The following is a 23,362-nucleotide window of genomic DNA, read 5'->3' as shown; positions in this document are numbered from 1 at the left end:
TTTCCAATTCTCTTTATATACAGAAGATCGATTCAGTATATAATTAGTAAAGATCTCATCAGTTTGTACCCACACAGAAACACAAAGTGTAAAAATACTGTTTCAGTACTAGTTATAGCATCACTGCACATTAGACAACACATTAAGGACAGATCCCACATGGGATGTAAGTACACAGTGACTCCTGTTGCTGACTTAACAATTTGACACTCCTGTTCATGGCGTCAGTAATCTCCCTAGGCTCTAGTCATGAGTTGCCATGGTTTTATTCCCCAAGTAGCATTTCTAATTTTTTGTTGTTGCCTTAAATGTATATCTTCTTAAGTCTCTTTCAGTCTATGGCTTTTCCATTTCTCTCATTTCATTACTCTGTTTTTCTCCTGTGTTTTATTTATGGAGAAGCTGGATCATCTGACCAAGTAGACCATAAGCATTTGCTGGTATCATTTCTGTGGTGTAAACATGTTCATTGTTCGCAGTATTTCCTTTAATTTGGTAATGGAATCTGTGATTCAAAGAGGTTTGAATCTCTATAGAGTCTTAATGAAGACCAATTTTTATTCCAGAATTTACTCTGTGTCTTTCATTAGCAGGTATATAATGTCTGATTCTCATTCATTCTCACTCTTTTTTCTGTCCTGTACCAATTCCAATGCCAAATACATTTTAAAAGTTTATAAAATGATTTGAGTTTCTTATTTGCACTTTATTTCTTTGCTGAGATACTTCTAAAAGGACAAACTTTGCTTCATCTATTTTGTTACTTAATGGCACCGTCCATATTTGGGGAGGAGGAATTCCTTTAATTTAACTTTCCAGTTTTTGCAATATTTTTTTCTATAATATGCTCCAAAAGTGGCATTAGTTTTCCTCTTTTTAAATCATTATGAACTCATGAATTTAAACATATTTGACATGTATTTTTGCTATTTTCCTTGTTGGTGTTCACGTGAGCTCAGTGTTAATCAATGGGAAGCCTTCATATTGGCTCCTGAGTCTTTAATATGGCCCTAACAGGTTTAAGAGTTTCAGGTTCCTCTTGCACATTTCCTTACCTAAAGGTGAGATCATCCATTTCTCTAAGAAACTCCTGAGGTTATATTTTTCATACCAAAATATGTAAACTAATGATGCCCTGTGCTACAAGGTTGGTCATTGTTTTTTTCTTCACATTTTCAATGATCAGACCTGAAAGAGATGTGTTTTTAAACATACAATGCCTTATGTATTCAAGTTCAAAATTAGGACCATGAATTACTTCCTTATCTTCATACATCTTACATAAATCTTTCTTTTTTCACACCAAGATTCCTAATTCTCAAGGGCAGCAGTGAAGATTGGGTTAGAATATAATTCAAGTCCACATTGGCTTTTCCAACAAAATATTATTGGAACAAAACATTTTCTTTTTCAAATTTTTATTCATTTTCATTTTATTTGGAAGGCAGAGATAGAGAAACAGAGAAAGATATCTTCCTTCCACTGGTTCAGTCCCCAGATGCCTGCAGCAGCAGACGTGGGGCTAGGCTGAAGCTAGGAGCTTGTTACTCAGTCTGGGTCTCCCACATTGAGTGGCAGGAAACGGATATTTGAGCTCTCTTCTGCTGGCTCCCAGAGCACACATTAGTCAGAGGCTGAAATTAGAAGTGGAGCCTGCACTTGAACCCAGGCACTCAGATACATGATGTGAGCATCCCAAGAGATGTGCCAAACACTAATACCCATTTTCTTTATTTTTTTAATTAAACTTTTATTTAATGAATATAAATTTCCAAAGTACAGCTTATGGGTTACAATGGCTTCCCCCTCCCAAACTTCCCTCCCACCCACAACCCTCCCCCCTCCCGCTCCCTCTCCCCCTCCAATCACATCATGATTCATTTTCAATTCTCTTTATATACAAAAGATCAGTTTAGTATATATTAGGTAACGATTTCAACAGTTTGCCCCCATATAGCAACACAAAGTGAAAAAAAAAATACTGTTGGAGTACTAGTTATAGCATTAAATAAGAGTGTACAGCACATTAAAGACAGAGATCCTACATAATATTTTTTTAAAAATTAATTAATTTTCTATGCCATTTCCAATTTAACATTGCATTGCTGTCAAAATTCACCTAAACTCCAATTTCCTTTGTAAATTACTTGGTCTCATTGAAGTATGTTTGTGTGTGTTCAATAATTGTGCTAGAATTCATCATGGTGTTGATTCTTTTGGACTGACTGTTTCCAGGTGTACTGTGTACCTTTCGTTATATATTTTAAAGGGATTTTTTGGTCAATTTTTCTTGAATTATAGTTTTTAGTATAGGTCCTATCCCCTGACTTTGATTTATTTAAGTAGCTCCTATTATGTGTATGTTGGATCTTATTTTTATATGATATACATTTCTTGTTATCTCTCAGTTTCACTTCATGTCATCATTTCTCTTAAAGTCAAAATATTTCCTCTTTTACATCATTTTAAGTTACTGTGAGTTTTTTCATTCATTTTTACTTGGACTGGTGCCCATATGGGATGCCGGCACTGCGGGCTGCAGCTTTACCTGCTACACCACAACGCCAGCCCCAAAAAACTTACCTTTTAATTCCATTTTTCTATAACCTTTTTGGAATATCCTCGTATACTTCAAAAGGGAGTTTTTTCTCCAAATTTAAATGTGGTGAATATTCACCTGATTTATGAGTGTTCAGCCATGTTTGAATCCTTAGAAAAAACCTCCTAGGTATGATTTCCTTAAAAATATATATCACTTTGGCATAGTGGGCTAGGCCTCTGCCTGCAGCACCATCATCCTATATAGGCACAGGTTGGAATCCCAGCTGCTCCACTTCCGATCCAGCTCTCTGCTATGGCCTGGGAAAGCAGTAGAAAATGGCCCAAGTCCTTGGGCCTCTGCACCAGTGTGGGAGACCTGGAAGAAGCTCCTGGCTCCTGGCTTCTTCAGATCAGTTCAGCTCCATCCATTGTGGCCATTTTGGGAGTGAACCAGTGGATGGAAGACCTCTCTCTCTCTCTGTCTGCCTCTTTGTAACTCTGACTTTCAAATAAATAATTTTTTTAAAAAGTTCATTTAAAAATATATAAATATTGGCTGGCACCATGGCTTACTAGGCTAATCCTCCACCTACGGCGCCAGCACCCCAGGTTCTAGTCCCGGTTGGGGTGCTGGGTTCTAGTCCCGGTTGCTCCTCTTCCAGTCCAGCTCTCTGCTGTGGCCCGGGAGTGCAGTGGAGGATGGCCCAAGTCCTTGGGCCCTGCAACCACATGGGAGACCAGGAGGAAGCACCTGGCTCCTGGCTTTGGATTGGTGCAGCACGCCGGCTGTGGCACACCGGCCATAGCAGCCACTTGGAGGGTGAACCAACGGAGAAAGGAAGACCTTTCTCTATATCTCTCACTCACTATCTAACTCTGCCTGTCAAAAAAAAATATAATATATATATATATATATGTATATATATATATATATATCACTGCTTTAAATTTGCTAATATTTTTCATGTTAGTTTATGATGGTACTTGGGCTATAAGTCCAGTGTACTCATCAGGTTTTGCTATAGCCTCATAAAATCAAATTGAGGGCCGGTGCCGCGGCTCAATAGGCTAATCCTCCGCCTAGCGGCGCCGGCACACCAGGTTCTAGTCCTGGTCGGGGCACCAGATTCTGTCCCGGTTGCCCCTCTTCCAGGCCAGCTCTCTGCTGTGGCCAGGGAGTGCAGTGGAGGATGGCCCAAGTACTTGGGCCCTGCACCCCATGAGAGACCAGGATGAGCGCCTGGCTCCTGCCATCGGATCAGCGCAGTGTGCTGGCCGCAGCGTGCAGGCCACGGCGGCCATTGGAGGGTGAACCAATGGCAAAAGGAAGACCTTTCTCTCTGTCTCTCTCTCTCTCTCACTATCCACTCTGCCTGTCCAAAAGAAATCCATCCCCATTTCTTCATGAAGAGTTTGACCATCTCACTCATTTTTTTCAAAGCAATTTGTGACATCTAAAAATAATTCATGTGGGCAAGTCTTTTTCTATTACATTAGCTTGTGATAATAGCTTTATGTTCTACTTCTTGTCTGTTAAGAAGGAAGCTCAGGTTATTGAAGTTAAACTTCTTTTTCTCTCCCTAGTCCCACCTTCCCCCACCTTCTAGGTTTTTTTTTTTAATAAAGAAATATATGGCATATTGACACATATAGTCACCCTACTGTGCAATAGAACCCTAGAACTTCTTAATCATAGCTAGCTATAATCTAGTACCCATCAGTCAATCTTTCTACGTCCTTCCTCCCAGCTTCACTTCCTTTGCTTCTGGTGGCCATATTGTGTTTAGAGAATCTGCACATGAGTGAGTTCATGTGGTATTTATCTCCCTGCGCTTGGCTTATTTCACTTAATGTAATTACCTCCAATTCCATCCATGTTGTGTAAATGACAAGATTTCATCTCTTTTGTGGCTGAGTAGTACTCCACTGCGGATATGTCCCACATTTTCTTTACCCATCATTGGTGAATGGATATTTTAGTTATTTCCATTTGTTGGCCACTGTGAGTAGTGCTGCAGTCAACATGGGAGTTCCAACGAATTTCATTTCCATTGAATGTTTTCCCAGGAGTGAGATTGCTGGATCACAGGGTAGTTTTATTTTTAGTTTTTTTTTTAGAACCCTCCATGCTGTTTTCCACAACAGCTGTATTAATTTACATTCCCACCTAGAGCAGGCAAGTTTTCATTTTTCTCCACCTCCTAAGCAACACTTTCTGTCTTTTTGATAATACCAGTCTTACTAGCCTAAGGTGATTTCTCATTGTGTTTTTGATTTGCATTTCTCTGATGATTAGTGATGTTGAGCATTTTTTCTTGCACCTATTGGCCATTTGTATGTCCTCCTTTGAAAAATGTCTATTTAGATCTGCTGCCTATGTTTGAATTTGATTATTTCATTTATTTGCTATTGGGTTGTTTGAGTTCCTTATTTAGTCTCCAATATTAACCCTTTATCAGATGTATAGCTTGCAAATACTTCTCCCATTCTGTAGGTTCTCTCTCTCTCTCTCTGTCAATTTTTCTTTTGCTCTGTAAAAGGTCTTTAATTCAATGAATTCCAGTATTCTGGTTTTTTTTTAATTTTATTTTCTGGGTTGTGGGGATCTGATCTAGAAAATCATTATCCATTCCAATGTTGTGAAGTGTTTTTCCTATATTTTTATAATGGTTTCAGTTATGTAGGTATCATATTTAGAACTATATCCATTTTGAGTACATTCTGTGCATACCGAGAGATAGAGATCTGGTGATATTCTTCTGCATGTCAATTTACAGTTTCCCCAGTATCATTTCTCAAAAAGATACCCTTTTTCCAGTGCAACTTTCTCAAAGATAAGGTGACTATAGATTGTGGATTTACTTCTGAGGTCGTTATTCTGTTCTTTTAGTCAAAGTATCAATCTGTTTTTATGACAGCACCATGCTATTTTAATTATTATAGCTGGTAATACTTTTTAAAAACCAATAGTGTAGGGGCCGGCGCAGTGGTGCACTAGTTAATCCTCCGCCTGTGGCGCTGGCATCCCATATGGGTGCCAGGTTCTAGTCCTGGTTGTTCCTCTTCCAGTCCAGCTCTCTGCTGTGGCTCGGGAGGGCAGTGGAGGATGGCCCAAGTGCTTGGGCCCCTGCACCCGCATGGGAGATCAGGAAGAAGCACCTGGCTCCTGGCTTCAGATCGGCGCAGCACCGGCCGTAGCGGTCATTTGGGGGGTGAACCAACAGAAGGAAGACCTTTCTCTCTGTCTCTCTCTCTCATTCTGTAACTCTATCTGTCAAATAAATAAATAAATAAATAACCAATACTGTAATTCACCTTTTTTTTTAGTAATTTTTGCTCAGATTGAGTTGGCTATTTCAGAGCCTTTATGGTTCCATGCAAATGTTAATCATGTTTTTTTCTTGCTCTATGAAAAATGTCATCAGTGTTTTGATAGTGATCGTATTCAATCTATAAATCACTTGGAGATAGTATACACACTTTAACTATTGATTCTCCCATCCATCAACATGGAATGTTTCCATTTCTTTGTGTTCTCTTCAAATAGTTTTCATTAATGATTTAAAGTTTTCATTGTAGAGATTTTTTTACATCTTTGGCTGTTTATTCCTAGGTATTTTGTATTATTTTATTTTGCAGGTACTGGAAATGGGATTATTTTCTTCATTTCTTTTTCAGATGATTTACTATTGGTGTATAACAACACTACTGTTTTTTGTACATTTTGTATTCTGAAACTTTGCTGAATGTGTTAGTTCTCACAGCTTTTTGGTAGAGTCTGTAAGGTTTTCTGTATATAGCATTATGTCATCTGACACAATGACTGACCTGCTCCTTTACTATTTGGATGCCATTTATTTTTTATTTTCATTATTGAGGTGTGTTCCTTCTGTATGTAATTTGGTCAGAGTTTTTGTGATGAAGGATGTTGAATTTTATTAAGTGATTTTTCTGCATCTATTTAGATGACACATGCTTTTTTTTTTAAATTGTTTTCCTTTAACTTTTTGAAGTATCCTCATGTATATTTCTAGATATTATAGATTTTTTGTTTTTTTAATATTTTATTTATTCATTTGAAAGTCAGAGTTACACAGAGAGGAGAGGCAGAGAGAGAGAGAGAGAGAGGTCTTCCATCCAGTGGTCCACTCTCCAATTGGCCACAATGGCCGGAGCTGTGCTGATCCGAAGCCAGGAGCCAGGAGCTTCCTCCGGGTCTCCTATGCGGGTGCAGGGTCCCAAAGACTTGAGCCATCCTCCACTGCTTTCCCAGGCCAATTGCAGAAAGCTGGATTGGAAATGGAGCAGCCGGGTCTTGAACCGGTGCCCATATGGGATGCCAGCACTGCAGACCAGGGCATTAACCCGCTGTACCACAGCGCCGGCCCTGACACATGGTTTTTGTCCTTGATTCTGTATGTGCTTTTTTTTTCTCTTGGTGTCCTTGTCTGGTTTTGATATTAAGGTAAAGTTAGTCTCATAATGAATTTGGAAAACCTTCCTCATTTTTTTTTAATAGTGTAAGAAGGGTTAGTGTAAATTATTCCTGAACAGTTTGGTAGAATTGTGGAGTGAAGTTACTGGATTAACTGGTCCTGGGCTTTATTTTGATGAGAATTTTTTTTTTTTTTTTTTACTACTGATTCAATCTCTCTTCTTGCTCTTTGTTAAGTTATTCTATTTCCAAATGATTCATTCGTGGTAGGGTATATGTGTTCATGAATTTGTCCATTTCTTCTAGGTTACTGAATTTGATAGCATATAATTGTTCATAATAATCTCTAACAATCCTTTGTATTTTTGTGGTCTCAGTCATAATGTCTCCATTTTCATTTCTGAATACATGGATTTGAATCCTTTCTCATTTTCTTGATTATTATTTTTATTTATTTTTTAAAAGAACCTCTCTTCATTTCATTGTTTTTAAAAATATCTATATCTGGGGCCAGTGCTGTGGTGCAGTGGGTTAATGCCCTAGCCTGAAGCACTGGCAATCCCATATGGGCGCCGGTTCTAGTCCCAGCTGCTCTACTTCTGATCCAGCTCTCTGCAATGGCCTGGGATGGCAATAGAAGATGGCCCAGTCCTTGGGCCCCTGTACCCACGTGGGAGATCCAGAAGAAGCTCCTGGCTCCTGGCTTTGGATCGGCGCAGTTCTAGCCATTGCGGCCAACTGGGGAGTGAACCATCGGATGGAAGACCTCTCTCTCTCTCTCTCTCTGTGTGTAACTCTGACTCTCAAGTAAAAAATAAATAAATCTATATAAAAAAACCTATATCAATTATTTGTGCTATGAGTTTTATTATTTCTTCTGCCAATTTTTGGGCTGAATTGACCTTGTTTTTCTAGTTCTTTGAGATGCAGTGATAAGTTCTTTATGTGAGGTCTTTTTCTCTCTGTGTGTTTCACACAGGCATTGATTGCTATAGTTTTTGATATATGTTTTGTTTCCATTTTCACTTTTTTTCAAGAATATTTTTATTTCCTTCTTGATTTCTTCCTTGATACATTGATTGTTCAGGAGTAAGTTCTAAATTTCCACATATTTGTGTAGTTTCCAAAATTTTTATTGTTATTGAATACTAGTTTTATTGAACTGAGGTGAGAAAAGACACAGTTCTCAGTCTGTGAGTGCCGGCCAGGGCTAAATGCTTTCGGCCTCTATCAGGAGCTGGCTTTCCATAGAGCAGGCTGGGATCTGAGCTCTGAGGTACAGTCCTAAGCTCCCTCTCGGAACTTCCCTGTGGGCATGACTAGAGTTTTAGTGGTTTGGGGAGTGGTGGCTGAGGCCGCCTGTCTGTGGAAACAACAAACATTTACTCCGCAGGAATTGGCCCAGGAACCAGGGCACAGAAGCACAGTCCAACTGAATGTTTTTGCAGGGAGCTCGCCCCAGGATTCCATTCGCTGTCCCTCTCCTGGAAGTAGCTGCCTCTCTTGCTTGAGGCTCCTTGGAGCTGGGGGAGTCACATGCCAACTCGTTCCTTGTTGCAATTTGGTCAGTGCAGCTGGATTTTAACAAGATGAGGCGCTGTGGTGGCTGACCTGTGGCTCTTGTGAAGGTGCTGTGGTATGTGTATGGCTGTTCGGTGGCAGCCAGATCATCTTACTCAGTCACCATCTTGGTTCCTATCCCTCAAGCCTTTCCTTTTCAGTCTCTGTACATTTAATAATGCAAATTTATCTCTCAGCTTGGCTTTAGGTACATGTCAATTTTGGTTTTACATCTTTCTTATCACTCACTTGAAAATATTTTCTATTTTGCACTGCGATTTCTTCATTACTCCATGGTAATTAAAATTCCATCTAGTTGGATACTCTGTCTTTTGTTATTCACAGCTGGCTTACCTTCTTCCCAGATGGAGAACATACTATGAATTACTTGAAATGTATTAACATTTACATGTATTAACATTAACATTTCCTTAAGACTTGATATATAGTCAGTTTTAGTAATTCTGCTTGTATTCGTAGAAAACATATACCCCATCATTATGGGGTACAGCATTCTATAGAAGTACTACTATATAACATTTATTAATCATATTGTTCTGAGCTTCTCTGTACTTACAGGAAAGACAGCAAAACTTTTAACGCATTGTTTACCCCCTTCTATTAATCATTAAAATGTTCTGAATTACCATAATGAGGAAGTATGTATCTACTTGAGATAGTAAAAGCTAACAATGAGGCCACCTATTCTGCTAAAAAGCCTTTTTATTTAAAAAAAAATGGCTTATTGAGATATAATTCACTATCGTAAAATTCACCCAGTATGTTTTCATATAGTAAGAAAATTGTTCAACTTTTACTACATCTAATTTCAAAATATTTCATCATCCCAAGAAAGACATCGTGTATCCTATCAGAATCAAACATTCTCCTCACTCTACTCCAAGGCACCCACCAGTGTAATTCTGCAGATGCCTGTCAGGAAATTTCATAGGAATGTATTTATTCAACATGTAGTCTTTGTGACTGACGTCTAAACTTACTGATGTATTAAAGACTTGAGTATGATATAGCATCATTCTATCCTTTTGAAAATTTATATTTATTTTTAAAATTTATTTATTTGAAAGGCAAAGTGTGATAGAGAGAGAGGGAATGACAGATCTTCCATCAGCATCAGCTGATTCAATTTCCAAGTGGCTACGATAGTCAGTGGTGTGCCAGGCCAGAGTCAGGAGCCAAAAACTCCACCTTGGTCTCTCCCATATTGGTGTCAGTGGCTCAAGTATGTGGGACCAGAAGTTGGATCCAGAGCAGAGCAACTGGAACTGGAATGGGCACTCCACTATGGAATGCTGGTGATGCATGCAGAGGCTCAGCCAGCTGTGCCACAGCACTAGTCCCCCCTTTATTAAATGTTGGACAGTACTCCATTGTATGGGTAATACCACATTTTGTTTCTCCATTCATTGATTAACAGTTAGACTAATTGATCTGGGTGGTTGCCACTTTTTTGGTTATTGAAAATCATGCTACTATGAACATTTATGTGGTAAATCTGTTTTAACCATTCTGAATAATAGCCAAATTATTATCCAGAGTAGCTCACCATTTTACATTTAATACCAGCAGTGATTTGAGGATAACAACTCCCAGTATCTTTGCTAAACTTTCTGTTTTTCTCAGGATCATCTCCCTAATGTGTATGACATGTCTCGTTGGAGTTTTGATTTGTATTTCACTAATGACTAATGATTTTAAACATCTTTTCATACACTTCTTGGCAATTTGTGTATCCTCTTTGAAGAAATATCTGTTCAGTTCTTTGGTCATTTAAAAATTTTATTACATTTTTATTAGTAAGATCACAGTATGTATTCTGTATAAAGCCTTTTATTAGATCTCTAATTTGCAAATGTATTCTTCCATTCTGCAGGTGTCATTTCACTTTCCTCATACTATCCCATACAGCACAAAAGCTCTTAATTTTGGTAAAATACAACTTTATCTGTTTTCTTTTGTTGTCCGTTCTTAGGATGTCATATCTAAGAAACCAATGCTTACTCCAAGATCACAGCTTTTCTTATCTATGTTTTCCAAGGGTTTTATTGTGGTGGCTTTTAAATTTATGTTATTGATTCATTTGTATTTGATTTTTTTATGTTTGTGTGAGGTAAGGAGTCCAAATTAATTGTTTCACACGCGAAAATGTGATTATCCCAGTAACATTTGTTAAAAATACTGTTCTTCTCCTCATTGAATTACCTTAGCAGTTTTGTCAAAAACAATTGAATATAAATGTGTGGGTTCCTTTCTGGATTCTCAGTTACACATGTACACACACACACACAGGTGACATCCATTCAAAAGCCCCTGTGTGATTAAGTTGGGTGTCCATTTTCCCAGAACCGAATAGGGACCTGGAGGAACATAAATCCATCCTTGTTCCATATACTGGACAAAAAACAAAGCTTGTTTTTCTTTGTAGACAAGCGAAGCCCACAGGAAAAACAGCAAAAACCGCACCTATAGCTTTAGACTTTTGAGTTTGCAGCACAAACCAGGACATGGAAGATCTTTATTTTAATATCAACCCTTCAGTTGTTTAATTTGTACATAGTTGTTAAATGACTGAATTTCCTTCTGTTATTATTTGCTAATTTCATTTCATTGTGGCCATGTAACATTTTGTATACTTTCAAGTTCTTTCAGGTTTAGTTAGACTAAATTGTCTAAATGTGATCTCTCCTGGAGAATTTCCCACATGTACCTGAGAGAATGCATATTCTGTTGTTCACTGGAGTGTTCTGTAGGGGCTATTAGGTCTAGTTGCTTTACAGTGCTGTTCAATCTTCTGTTTTCTTATTGATCTTCTCTCTGATTGTTCTATCCATTGTTGAAAGTGAACTACTGGATATTAAAGTTTCCTAATTGTGTACATGTGCTGTTGGGTCTGCTTCTCTGAAGAACCCTGGCTAACACAGCATGAGAAATTCCTGCAAGCCATCACAAGTTCATGGTCTTTATCTCCAGGAACTCAAACAAGTTATCAAGGTGAAGATACTAGAAAAATCCCCTCCTGACTCTGATAGGGGAAGAAAAGCAATCCATTTGAAATATACCTGTAACTAATCCTACTGTGTAGATGGAAAGGTTTAATCAGAGCTCTTTCCCAGAGCCATGGAGGAAGCATATTTCTTTCCCTCTCTAGCACCATCTAACCTTCCCATCTCACTGAGGGGTCTGAGGAGCCATACAATAAGAAATATTTGTGAGGCTGCAGACCAGACGGTATTTTAGGTCCACTGAAATACTGTGATTTAATTGTAATGTTAAATAATATGCCCCCTTCCCCTATACCTTACCAACACATAAACAGGCTTCTAGGATAACAGTGGATTATACAGCTAAGAGAGCTTCAAGATGCGGATCATATCTGCTGGAGTACTTAGGGAAGACCCACGTCAAGAGTGGAAACAAAAACAAGGACACTGGAGGAATCTGAAGGCTCTTGCATTTATAGCTTCAGCAAGCATTAAGCACAGACCAGCTTCTAGCAAGGTTACCATCAGTCCTTCCTCCACAGGTCTGTTTTCATCATCTCTCTTATTCTGTACAGTGTGAATGACTTTGAAAATGAGAATTACAAAGTGCAATAAAAGGCAAAAAACAACCAAATTTGAAGAGACAAGGCAAGCACCAGATGCAGACTTAGATATGACACACATGTGAAATTACTACGCCGAAAGTTTGAAATGACTGTAATTAGTATGTGAAGGGTTCTAATGGAAAAAGTGGACCAGAACACAGGAGAGATGGACAATATAAGCTGAAGAAGGGAACTCTAAGAGAGAATTTAAAAAGGAAATGGTAAAAATAAAATAACAAGAAGAGTGGAATGTAAATAAGTGCCCTGGCAAGAAAAACAGCTTGCTATTGGAAAGCGCACTGAGTTTTGGGGCATTCTCACTTTCCCAGGCCCCTTCACCTCCTCTTCAGCCCCATGCTAGTCTTAAAAACCAACAGCCCATAAACTCAGTGTAAAGCGACATCCTGCCTGCCATTACAAGGGGCGACTACAGTTGGGCTTTCTTGAAATACCATTTCCAGAGAAGTGTCATTACTGACCTGTCTGGAGGTTGCCGGGGACACCTCTTTGGCAGTGTTGTCTTTCTTTAACACGAATCAGAGCATTCTCAGGACAGAATTTCTGCCCTGGGGGTGTCAGCAACAGGAGTCACTGTGTACTTACATCCCATGTGGGATCTGCCCTTAATGTGTTGTCCAATGTGCAGTGATGCTATAACTAGTACTGAAACAGTATTTTTACACTTTGTGTTTCTGTGTGGGTACAAACTGATGAGATCTTTACTAATTATATACTGAATCGATCTTCTGTATATAAAGATAATTGAAAATGAAAAAAAAAAAACCTGGTGTTAAATTGGAAATGGCATAGAAAATTAATTAATTTTTAAAAAAAAGTATTATGTAGGATCTCTGTCTTTAATGTGCTGTACACTCTTATTTAATGCTATAACTAGTACTCCAACAGTATTTTTTTCACTTTGTATTGCTATGTGGGGGCAAACTGTTGAAATCTTTACCTAATATATACTAAACTGATCTTCTGTATATAAAGAGAATTGAAAATGAATCTTGATGTGAATGGAAGGGAAGAGGGAGTGGGAAAGGGGAGGGTTGCAGGTGGGAGGGAAGTTATGGGAGAGGGGAAGCCATTGTAACCCATAAGCTGTACTTTGGAAATTTATATTCATTAAATAAAAGTTTAATAAATGAAAAAAAATATTTACAGGCAGTTGTTTATCTTCATAGCAGACCGTGGGGGTTGATAGTGGTTGGAACAAAAAAGAGGCTAATCAAAAAGCTTAAAAGAGAAAACTAGATATATCCATAGAGACATTGAAAAGCTCCCTCATATTCCTGGGGTTTTAGAAGACCATATAGATTTGTAGGACTGTGCAAATATCTCAAGGCATTATAAATGATGAAGGAAGACCAAAGGACCCTGAGCTATCAGTTTAGACTGACATTAAGGCTCTGTGTCTCAAGAAATTAAGGCTTAGCCCCACAAAGCCTCCCCAGCAAATACTGGGAGACTTAATGGTTTGAAGAGTTCACAGAAATATTTGTCCAGTCATTACCTGACCTCTCAGCTAACAGAATAAAGATACCAGGGATCACCCTCAAAAAGCAGCAGGGATTTTACAGAAATAATTCAGAACAACTATAATAAACAGCGGCAACAAACAGTGGAAAAGGAGGGAAAGGCAGTCAATGGAAACTGTCCCCAAGGAGCCCAGACCCTGGACTCATTTTAGACAAAGACCTTGACTTGATTCTATGAAATAGAAATGGGCATTTGGAATAGCAGTTGAAAACTCACTTGGTAAAACCACATCCTGTAACACAGGGCCTGGGTTTGAGTCCTGACTCCACTCCAGATCCCAGCTTTGTGTAACTGCAGACCCCGGGAGGAATCAGGTGATGACTCAAGTAGTTAGGTCCCTGCCACCTATGCGAGAGAGCTGGATTGAGTTCCCAGCTCTTGGCTTTGGTCTACCTGAGCTCTATTCTTGTTGGCATTTGGGGAATGAATCAATCAATGGGCAATCTCTCCCTGTTTGTCTGTCTCCATTTCTCTTTCTCTTTCAAATAAATAAATGTATAGTTTTAAACATTATGTTGGGGTGAGCATCATGATGCAGGGGGTTAAACAGCTGCATGGGCCACCAGGCATCCCATAGTGGAGTGTCTGGGATTGACTCCCACCCCTGCTTCCCATCTTTCCTGCAGAAAGAAGAGACGGAGAGATCTCCCATTCACTGGATTCACTGGTTCACTGCCCAAATGCCTACAATAACTGAGACTGGGCCAGGCCAAATCTGGGAGCTGGCAGCTCAATCCAGTTTCTCCCACTTGGGTGGAAGGGACCCAACTACTTGAGCCATCACCTGATCCCTCCTCCCTGGATGGACGCTAATACAAGGCTGGAATTGGCAGTGGAGTCAGCACTCAGATCCTGGCACTCTAAAATGGGATATAGGATGGAGGTGGTCCGTGTGCATTCCCGGGCCTCTTAACCACTATTCCGAGTGCCAGTGCAAATTATGCTCTTCCTCCTCCAAGATAGCCAATTAATTTCTTTCCTTTACCTTGTTTTTCACACTTACTAACGTTAGTTACTTTTTCTATGCTGTTAATAAAGTCATACTCTACTTTATTGCCTTATCAAAGTGGATAAAAATATGCAACATTCAGCTATATGCTATTCAAGAAAAATATCTAATAATGAAGATTAAAATAAAAGCATGTATACCATTCAAGCACTAACTTAAAAAAAATTGTTGGCCAGTGCTGAGGCTCACTTGGCTGATCCTCTGCCTTCGGCGCCAGCACACTGGGTTCTAGTCCCGGTTGGGATGCTGGATTCTGTCCTGGTTGCTCCTCTTCCAGTCCAGCTCTCTGCTGTGGCCCAGGAAGGCAGTGGAGGATGGCCCAAGTGCTTGGGCATTGCACCCACAGGGGAGACCAGAAGGAAGCCCCTAGCTCCTGGCTTTGGATCGGCTCAGTGTGCCGGCCATAGCGGCCATTTGGGGGGTGAGCCAATGGAAAGAAGACCTTTCTCTCTGTCTCTCTCACTGTCTAACTCTGCCTGTCAAAAAAAAAGGTTGTTTTAACTGTATTACTAGACAAAAATAAATTAAGGGAAAACAAGAATCAGTTGGAGTTAACTTTATAATGATCAAACCTAGAGCAATAACAATTCTAAATGTGTAAGTGTGTTTTCTGTAATTTTTAAACTTTGCCTATTATTTGTTGCTTATATTTTTACTCTTCCTGGTTTTATCCTGTCAGCAAACTTTTTTTTTTGAAGATTTATTTTATTTGTTTGAAAGACAGAGTTACAGAGAAAGGTAGAGACAGAGAGAGATGTCTTCCATCTGCTGGTTCACTCCCCAGATGGCCACAACAGCCGGAGCTGAGCTGATCTGAAGCTAGGAGCCAGGTGCTTCTTCTGGGTCTTCCATGCGGGTGCAGGGGCCCAAGGACTTGGGCCATCATCTACCACTTTCCCAGGCCACAGCAGAGTGCTGGATGGGAAGAGGAGCAGCCGGGACTAGAACAGGCACCCATATGGGATGATGGTGCTTCAGGCCAGGGCTTTAACCCACTGTGTCACAAGCGTCAGACCCTGTCAACAAACTTTTAAAATCATTTTTCTTCATAATCTGTGTTCACCTGTCTTTTTACATCAAATAAATGAACCCCTTATTAATACCAAAGTTTATCTGTGCTTCCTGCTTCCTTTTGTTATCAGTTTTTCTTTATGTCAGTTCCTGTTTGGCTACAGAATAAGGGTGTTGGCTAGCTGGCGCAGAAAGATAATTGATATTAAACAATATAAACAACATACATAGGAACTTACTGTAGATGATACAGTTTACAAAGCTTTCTCTTCAGAATCCTCTACCCAGGGCCCTTGTATGTGTCTAGTAGAAGGTAAGAACAGGCTGCTGCTGCAAGGTAGAGCAGTCCTTTCGTGTTTTCGTTCTAGCCATCTTACCTTTCATTTTTGCCTTTTCTTTTTTGTACTGCATCTTGGCTTATGATGCATAATCCCAGGTTATGTTCTGTGTAAGTCATAGGTGCACATAAGACTGCTTGTATTAACATGCTTTTGTCAAATACTGAGGAGTCAGGATGCAGAAAGAGTCTTTTTGGAAATCAATGACAATATGTAAGATACTGTTAGGCTATTTATCTTAACACGTCCATTCCCATTCATTCATTGATCCAGGAAGTATTTAGTGAATGCTAGTCTTTGATAAGCAGCATTAACAAAACTATAATAAAGCTATAGTTTTCTTCAAAAAGATAACGAATTCTTTCTTACCCTTTTGTTTCTTTCCTAAGAAATACAAACATTTGAATAAATTTCTTATAATGGGGGAGGAAAAGATACAAATGAAAATGAATTAATGAAAATCTTTATCTATTTTTTTTTTAGGATGAGAGAGACCCAGAGAAAGACGATGAACTGGAACTGAAAAGAGGTCTTTTGTACAGAGACTCTGCCTACGACAGTGACCCCGAGTATAGGTATGCCCTTGGTTAACGCTGTGTCTTTTCATAGTTGGTATACAGATAATTCATTTCTTAATCTTCTGAATTTATAGGGACTTGGGACTCAGAAGGGTTCTCAATAATTAATTTTTCAAAATATGTAAATTCTTATCAAAATATTTTAATCTGTTTTTATTACTGAAAATTTTTAATGAAAACAAATGTAGTCAATTAACAGTGATTCCTTGCATTCCACTTAAGATTTATTTGCCACTCTGCAAATCCACATGTTTAAAGATGCATTTATTCTAATCTAAAAAAGTTTCCATAACTTTAGACCGCAAATAAGCCTTTTTCTTAATAACATAAAAGCATGTTTGTTTAGCTTAAAATTTTAGAAATGTTAGTTATAATAATTTAGTTTTTGCAAGACTACACAAGCAGGTCCTTTGAAGACTTCTGAAAGCTGTGTCAGTTGCCATAAAATGCAGTATTAAAAAGTACTAAAAACTGCAAAATGCCAGTTTATACACAGTTCTCTGAATCCTTGGATGCTCCACAACCATATGGCCATATGGCTTTTACTTCTTTTCACCATATGGCCTTTACCTTCCTGAGATCCCTTAGGAACAGTTATAAGAAATAAGACTCAAGTAATGGAGGATGTTGCATTTCTAATGGGAGTTTTACCCAGTTTACCATCTCTGAGCACATGGAAATATGTGTGAGTGGGACTCCTTTTCCAAAGTTACTCCCTCCCAAGCGAGAAGTGGCTTTGACCTATCATTAAGGCAAGTAGTATATTAAAGATGAATTATAATATATAGATGAAAGAGAAACAATCCAAAGAGGACAAGGAAGGTTCAGAGGGTATAACCATTCAGAAATAAAAAAATTCTTTTTTACTCTTTGTTGTTCTTTCTTAAAGCTATGTTCCCTAGATTGTTGTATGGATTAGCATTACAATTTTGGGTTCTTAAATGAATTAATTTTAATTTGGGTAAAAAATACATGCAGTTAGAGGAAAGAATGTAATTTTCAAACTTTTGTATGCATAATGATTCCCTGAACACTTCTTATAAATTGGAGATTTCCACTCCCTACTCCATCTATTGTGGTTCCTACATGGAGACCTGAAATATGAAGAAATACAATGAATGATTCTAATAGAAATAGATTTTAATAGATCACATTTTTAAAAGCGCCATTCTCAATTCAAATTTTGCCATAAATCTCAATATTGGTTCTTTTTCTCTGTTTACCAAGCAATGCTAATGACTAAGTTTGATCACCTAGGATTGTTATCTCTCAAATGAAAGAGTTAAGCAGAGTATGAAAAAACATTGTGCTTGCACATTTTGAGATAATTTTATAACCCTTGTCATGTCTCTCCTACACACATATTCAGACAGGTGCGATGGAGGTCCAGTCCTTCAAGACCTTTTACAAGGGTTTTAATAATAGTTCCAGAAGCTACTAAAGTGATCAAGACTTATTTCAGTTTTGTCTTCAAGTCTTATTATATACTAAGCCAGGAAGTTATTCCCATTTTACTTTCCTTCTAAAAACTGAAAGAACACACACTCAAATACCCCCTTGCTGTTCCTGAGAACTCAATGGGCAGAAGTGAAGAGGCAGTTTGGGTTCTTATTATCACTCCAGAGGAGACACTTCTGATGTCTGCATGGACCCTGGAATGAATGGGTGAGGAGCTCAGCAAATCCTATCCCTAAAAACAAATAATAAGACTGGACAGAATTATACAGAACAGCAATTCAAGAACTCTGAAAATTGATCAATGCCATATAAGAAGTTAGGAAACATTTATCAAGAAAATCTATTGAACCTGAGTAAGAACAGTGGCATCTGTGGCATTTTAACTTGGAGCTTCCATCTCCTTCCGCTGCTCCTCAGTTCCATGGCACATGGGGAGCAGTCATGTTGAAAGACAGGCAACTCTGATACCAGAAGGACTAACTCTATGCAAAGCAGAACGTTCTTTAGTAACTGTTAATGCCCCAATTAATAGTGATCCCACTGGCAAACAATCAGGGAATACTGATTGGGACAGACAACTGTCCTTTACTGTCTGGTTGGGACAGGCAATAAAGATCCCCAGGAAAGATGGCCAAATTTGGCTTTAATAAAGTTCTGCTTCCCCCTGGTTGTCTAGAAGGTTATGCACAGGGTTGTACAAATGCTCATGGACTAGAGAGGGCCCTAGTGAGCCACTAATCCGTGACTTCATGTGAAGTCTTTTTGGGGGCAGAAAGTAATATCCAGGGCAGACTCGCAGACTGGGTAAACTCTGAATATATTCCTCAGGCCACACATAGGCCGTTGGCAAAAGATGAAAGCCTCTCAGGCTTACTGGCTCTGACCAATCTTCAACTGATCACTTAGCTACCCTGACCCAGGGTAGCTCCTGGGAAGCCAGGCTCAACAATAGAAGCAATAGTAAATAAAAAAAGAAGCAGAGACACCAGCTGATATACGGTGAGAGGGAAGGAGTCTACTGCATCAGTATATGTTTATCGTTTAACAGATGAAACCAACAAGAACTCTGGTAAGGAGGTTGGAATGCAGAATTGCTGTAGTATTAATCAGAAATGTCTGGTTTTCAACCAAAGAATTGAGACATGTAAACAAACAGGAAAGTGTGACCCATACTCATGAAAGACGAGTTAGTAGAAACTCTTTGGGAAAGCTCAGCTGTTGGATCCAGCAGACTTATACCTTATCAATACTTACAATTTGAAATTGTTCAGTTTCCTGTGTTTTCCTGGCTTCTGTCCTTTTTTGTCTTTTTTCCTAACACCATTGTCATAATTAATTAGAGGACTTTCTATTCAAATGGCAGGAGTAAGTTGCTGGAAAAAAATGCCATGCATTTAATGAAGTAACAGTATCATTCCTACTTTTAAGATAACTTTTATTGAGAACAGTCTGGATGCAGTATTATTTAGAATTTGGTTGTAATTTATTAAATGCTTTTCATGAATGAACACTGAAGATATTATTGGTAAAATAGAGAAGTGTTGTTTTTTGAAAGCCTATTGTTATAATAGGGTATTTTAGTGTCATTTGCACACTTTAAACTTGTTAATATACCCAGCAATAAAGCCAAAATTGACTCACTGTATTCACACTTCACTAGTTAGAGAGCCAGTGCTTCCATGTCTAGAAGTAAATATTGTATTTAGGATTTTGATTCTCTTTGTTTGGTTCCCATGTTAGGGCTACATTCACATCTGTATTTTGCAATTCTGACTTCCAGACTGAACCAATCCCCAAGTTATCTTCAGAGAACCATAGTACTGCTTACAAAATTACAAAACTTTGCAATTTATTTCTAAGGATTTATTTATTTATTTATTTATTTGAAAGGCAGAGTCACAGACAGAACCAGAGAGAGAGAGAGATTGAGAGAGAGAGAGAGGAGTCATGTTCTATCCACTGGTTCACTCCCCACATGGCTGCAATGGCCAGAGCTGCACTGATCCAAAGCCAGGACCCTGGAGTTTCTTCTGGGTCTCCCACATGGGTGCAGGGGCCCCAGGACTTGGGCCATCTTCCACTGCTTTCCTAGGCCCTAGCAGAGAGCTAGATCAGAATTGCAACAGCCAGGACCTGAACTGGTGCCCATATGGGATGCTGGCACTGCAGGTGGCAGCTTTACCCACTATGCCACAGCACAAGCCCCAAAATATAAAATAAAAATAAATTCCCTGCCAATTTTTGCCAGCTCTAAAAGTTGTCTTGGCCACTTTAGCTCTTCTTTACAGAACCTTAGCAGGATCACATTTGGTCTTAAGGTCCTTTCTGAATCATATGCCTTGTAAACACTGAGGTTTTATTGTAAGGCAGTTTAAGTTTTGAAGAAAGGGTGTTCTCTAATGGAACCAGAAACAATACAAACCTATGCCTGGTAACAATAAATATAGCACTTCAGATAGTGATTAAGAATTTGGTTTTCAAATTGGAAAAAAACCCACAATGTGATTTTAAAAGTTAGTAACCCTCCTACAATTCACCTTTCAGAGAGTTGGGTAGTGATTTGTGTGTTAGAAACTCAAATTGAGTAGGTTTATTACACTAGAACTAGCCTGGAAATTAAACAAAAGACAGAGATTGGAGAAGAAGGTTATTATCTAGCCAGCAGTATGCAGTAAAGTGGATGACTGAGGGCAACAAAGAAACCAAAATATTTCTTTGTTTTGTGACATAAATAGCACGTGGCTTACTGAGAAAGAAAACACACGCTTACACAGGAACGCAGCACCAAGATTCCAGTTTCACAGCTAACAGAAGTAACTTCATGGAGCTGCGAAGGCACAGGAGGGATTTGTGTGAAGTGAAATTCTAAATCTGTGAAGAAGATATTTGTCACGTTTAGTAGCCAGGATATAAGTTTGACATGGCACAAAATTCATTATCTCCCATAGGCCTAAGAGGTCTAATTTATAACAAGGATCTCATTTATTGCAGTGGAACAATTATTTATTTAAAAACAACTCAGTCAACATTTTATCAGTAAAGTAACATTGTAACTTTGGTATCTTCACCCTTCTTTACGAGTTGTGAGTTGCTTCTCTATTCCCGTTACTCGCCTGGTGCTGACCTACCTCATCAGCTTCCCTTGCCTTCCCTCCCCTGCCCTTCTTTCCACTAAAGCTCTCCAGACTATAGTGCATTCCAGTCACTTCAAAATCAGATTCTTCCTTGAATGGTTCATATTCAGACCAAGTTTTCTGCTCTTCCTTGAGCAGCATGGCATAGCAGCAAAGAATTTAGAACCACTGACATGGATTTCTCTCATGTAGCAGCTTACTACTTTTGTGCAAATCACTTAACTTCACTTATTTTTAATTTGTACCCTTACGAGTACCTAAGGGTTATGAAACTTATTGACAAATATCTGTAAATACCAAATTCATATTTAATAACCTCTCTGTCAAGATGAACACTGTTCTGGGGCCAGCATTGTGGCATAGCAGGTAAAGCTGCTCTCTGTGGAGCTGGCATCACATATGGATGCCAGTTCAAGACCCAGCTGCCGCCTTGCGGTGCCGGCACACCGGGTTCTAGTCCCGGTCGGGGCACCGATCCTGTCCCGGTTGCCCCTCTTCCAGGCCAGCTCTCTGCTGTGGCCAGGGAGTGCAGTGGAGGATGGCCCAAGTCCTTGGGCCCTGCACCCCATGGGAGACCAGGATAAGCACCTGGCTCCTGCCATCGGATCAGCGCGGTGCACCGGCCGAAGCGCGCTACCGCGGCGGCCATTGGAGGGTGAACCAACGGCAAAAGGAAGACCTTTCTCTCTGTCTCTCTCTCACTATCCACTCTGCCTGTCAAAAAAAAAAAAAAAAGACCCAGCTGCTCAATTTCCAGTCCAACTCCCTGCTAATGGCCTAATAAAGCAGCAGAAGTTGGTCCAAGTGCTTGGGCCCCTGCACCCATGTGGGAGATCCAGAAGAGGCTCTTGGCTCCTGGCTCCTGGCTCTTGGCTCCTGGCTTCTGCCTGGTCCAACCTTGGCCGTAGTAGCCATTTGGGAAGTGAACCAGCAAATGGAAGATTTCTCTCTCTCTCTCTCTCTCTCTCTCTCTCTCTCTCTCTCTCTCTCTCTCCCTCCCTCCCTCCCTCCCTCCCTCTCTGTGTAACTCTGACTTCCAAATAAATAAATCCTTAAAAAAAGAGAGAGAGATTCTTTAATTTTCATGTATCTTTAAAATTTTTATATTTATTTATTTTTAGTTTTTAATTTGAAAGTAGAGAAACAGAGATCTTCCACACCCCAAATACCCTCAACAGCCAGGGCTGCACCAAGCCAATACCAGGAACCAATTACTTAGTCTGGGTCTCCCACCCAAGTATTTGAGCCATCATCTGTTGCCTCCCAGGATGTGAATTAGTAGGAAGTTGAATTGGAAGTAGAGGAGCTGAGACTCAAACCAGGCACTCCTATTATAAGGGATATAGACATCCCCAACAGTGCCTCAAGTACCAGAGCAAATGAGCTCCTTGTATTCTCTTTACTTTTTAAAACAATCTCGCAGAACTACAGTTAAAGAAGCTGAGGTCTGCCCCAGGTCCTATGGTTTGTAGAAGATTGAGTCAGGTGTTCCTGACTTAGAGGTGTGTATTTTTACACTGGCCATACTAGACCATCTGCTTTTACCACGCTGTATTGGTCTCTGTTCTCTGAATACCCTTTTAATGCTAACATGAATATTGACTTTGTTCTTTTGTAGCTCTTTCACACAAATATGTCCGCTTTCCCTTGTAGAAAGTCATTCATTGAAGACATGGGCCTTACTGCATTTTATTTTCCATAATCTCAAAGAGTATCGTGCACTCATAAAATGTACTCAATAAATATTTGATTTATATAGTACTACCTCTAATTCAGATTCACCATTTTTTTTGTTTTTATTCATTTATTTATTTATTTATTGACAGGCAGAGTTAGACAGTGAGAGAGAGAGAGACAGAGAGAAAGGTCTTCCTTTTTTCCATTGGTTCACCCCCACAAGTGGCCGCTACAGCCGGCGCGTTGCGGCCAGCGTGCTGCACCAATCCGAAGCCAGGAGCCAGGTGCTTTTCCAGGTCTCCCATGCGGGTGCAGGGCCCAAGCACTTGGGCCATCCTCCACTGCCCTCCCAGGCCATAGCAGAGAGCTGGACTGGAAGAGGAGCAACCAGGACAGAATCCGGCGCCCTGACCGGGACTAGAACCCGGGGTGCCGGCGCCGCAGGTGGAGGATTAGCCTAGTGAGCCCTGGC

The 23,362-nt window shown here is 39.6% G+C and overlaps 1 protein-coding gene across 3 annotated transcripts in view; it reads left to right on the top strand.

Annotated features, from left to right (window-relative positions):
* SPATA6 (spermatogenesis associated 6) overlaps positions 1-23,362 on the top strand; it is a 127,231-nt gene that overhangs the window by 100,970 nt on the left and 2,899 nt on the right. For all 3 annotated transcript variants that reach the window (XM_062191292.1, XM_062191291.1, XM_062191293.1), the window contains one exon: positions 16,527-16,618. In XM_062191292.1, coding sequence (XP_062047276.1) covers positions 16,527-16,618 — 92 coding nt within the window. The remainder of the gene's footprint in view (positions 1-16,526; positions 16,619-23,362) is intronic.

The sequence above is a fragment of the Lepus europaeus genome, chromosome 5 (assembly GCF_033115175.1).
Source record: "Lepus europaeus isolate LE1 chromosome 5, mLepTim1.pri, whole genome shotgun sequence".
In the NCBI taxonomy this organism is placed as follows: domain Eukaryota; kingdom Metazoa; phylum Chordata; class Mammalia; order Lagomorpha; family Leporidae; genus Lepus; species Lepus europaeus.
Note: the sequence above shows the minus strand (reverse complement) of the source record. Positions and strands in the feature narration are given on the sequence as shown.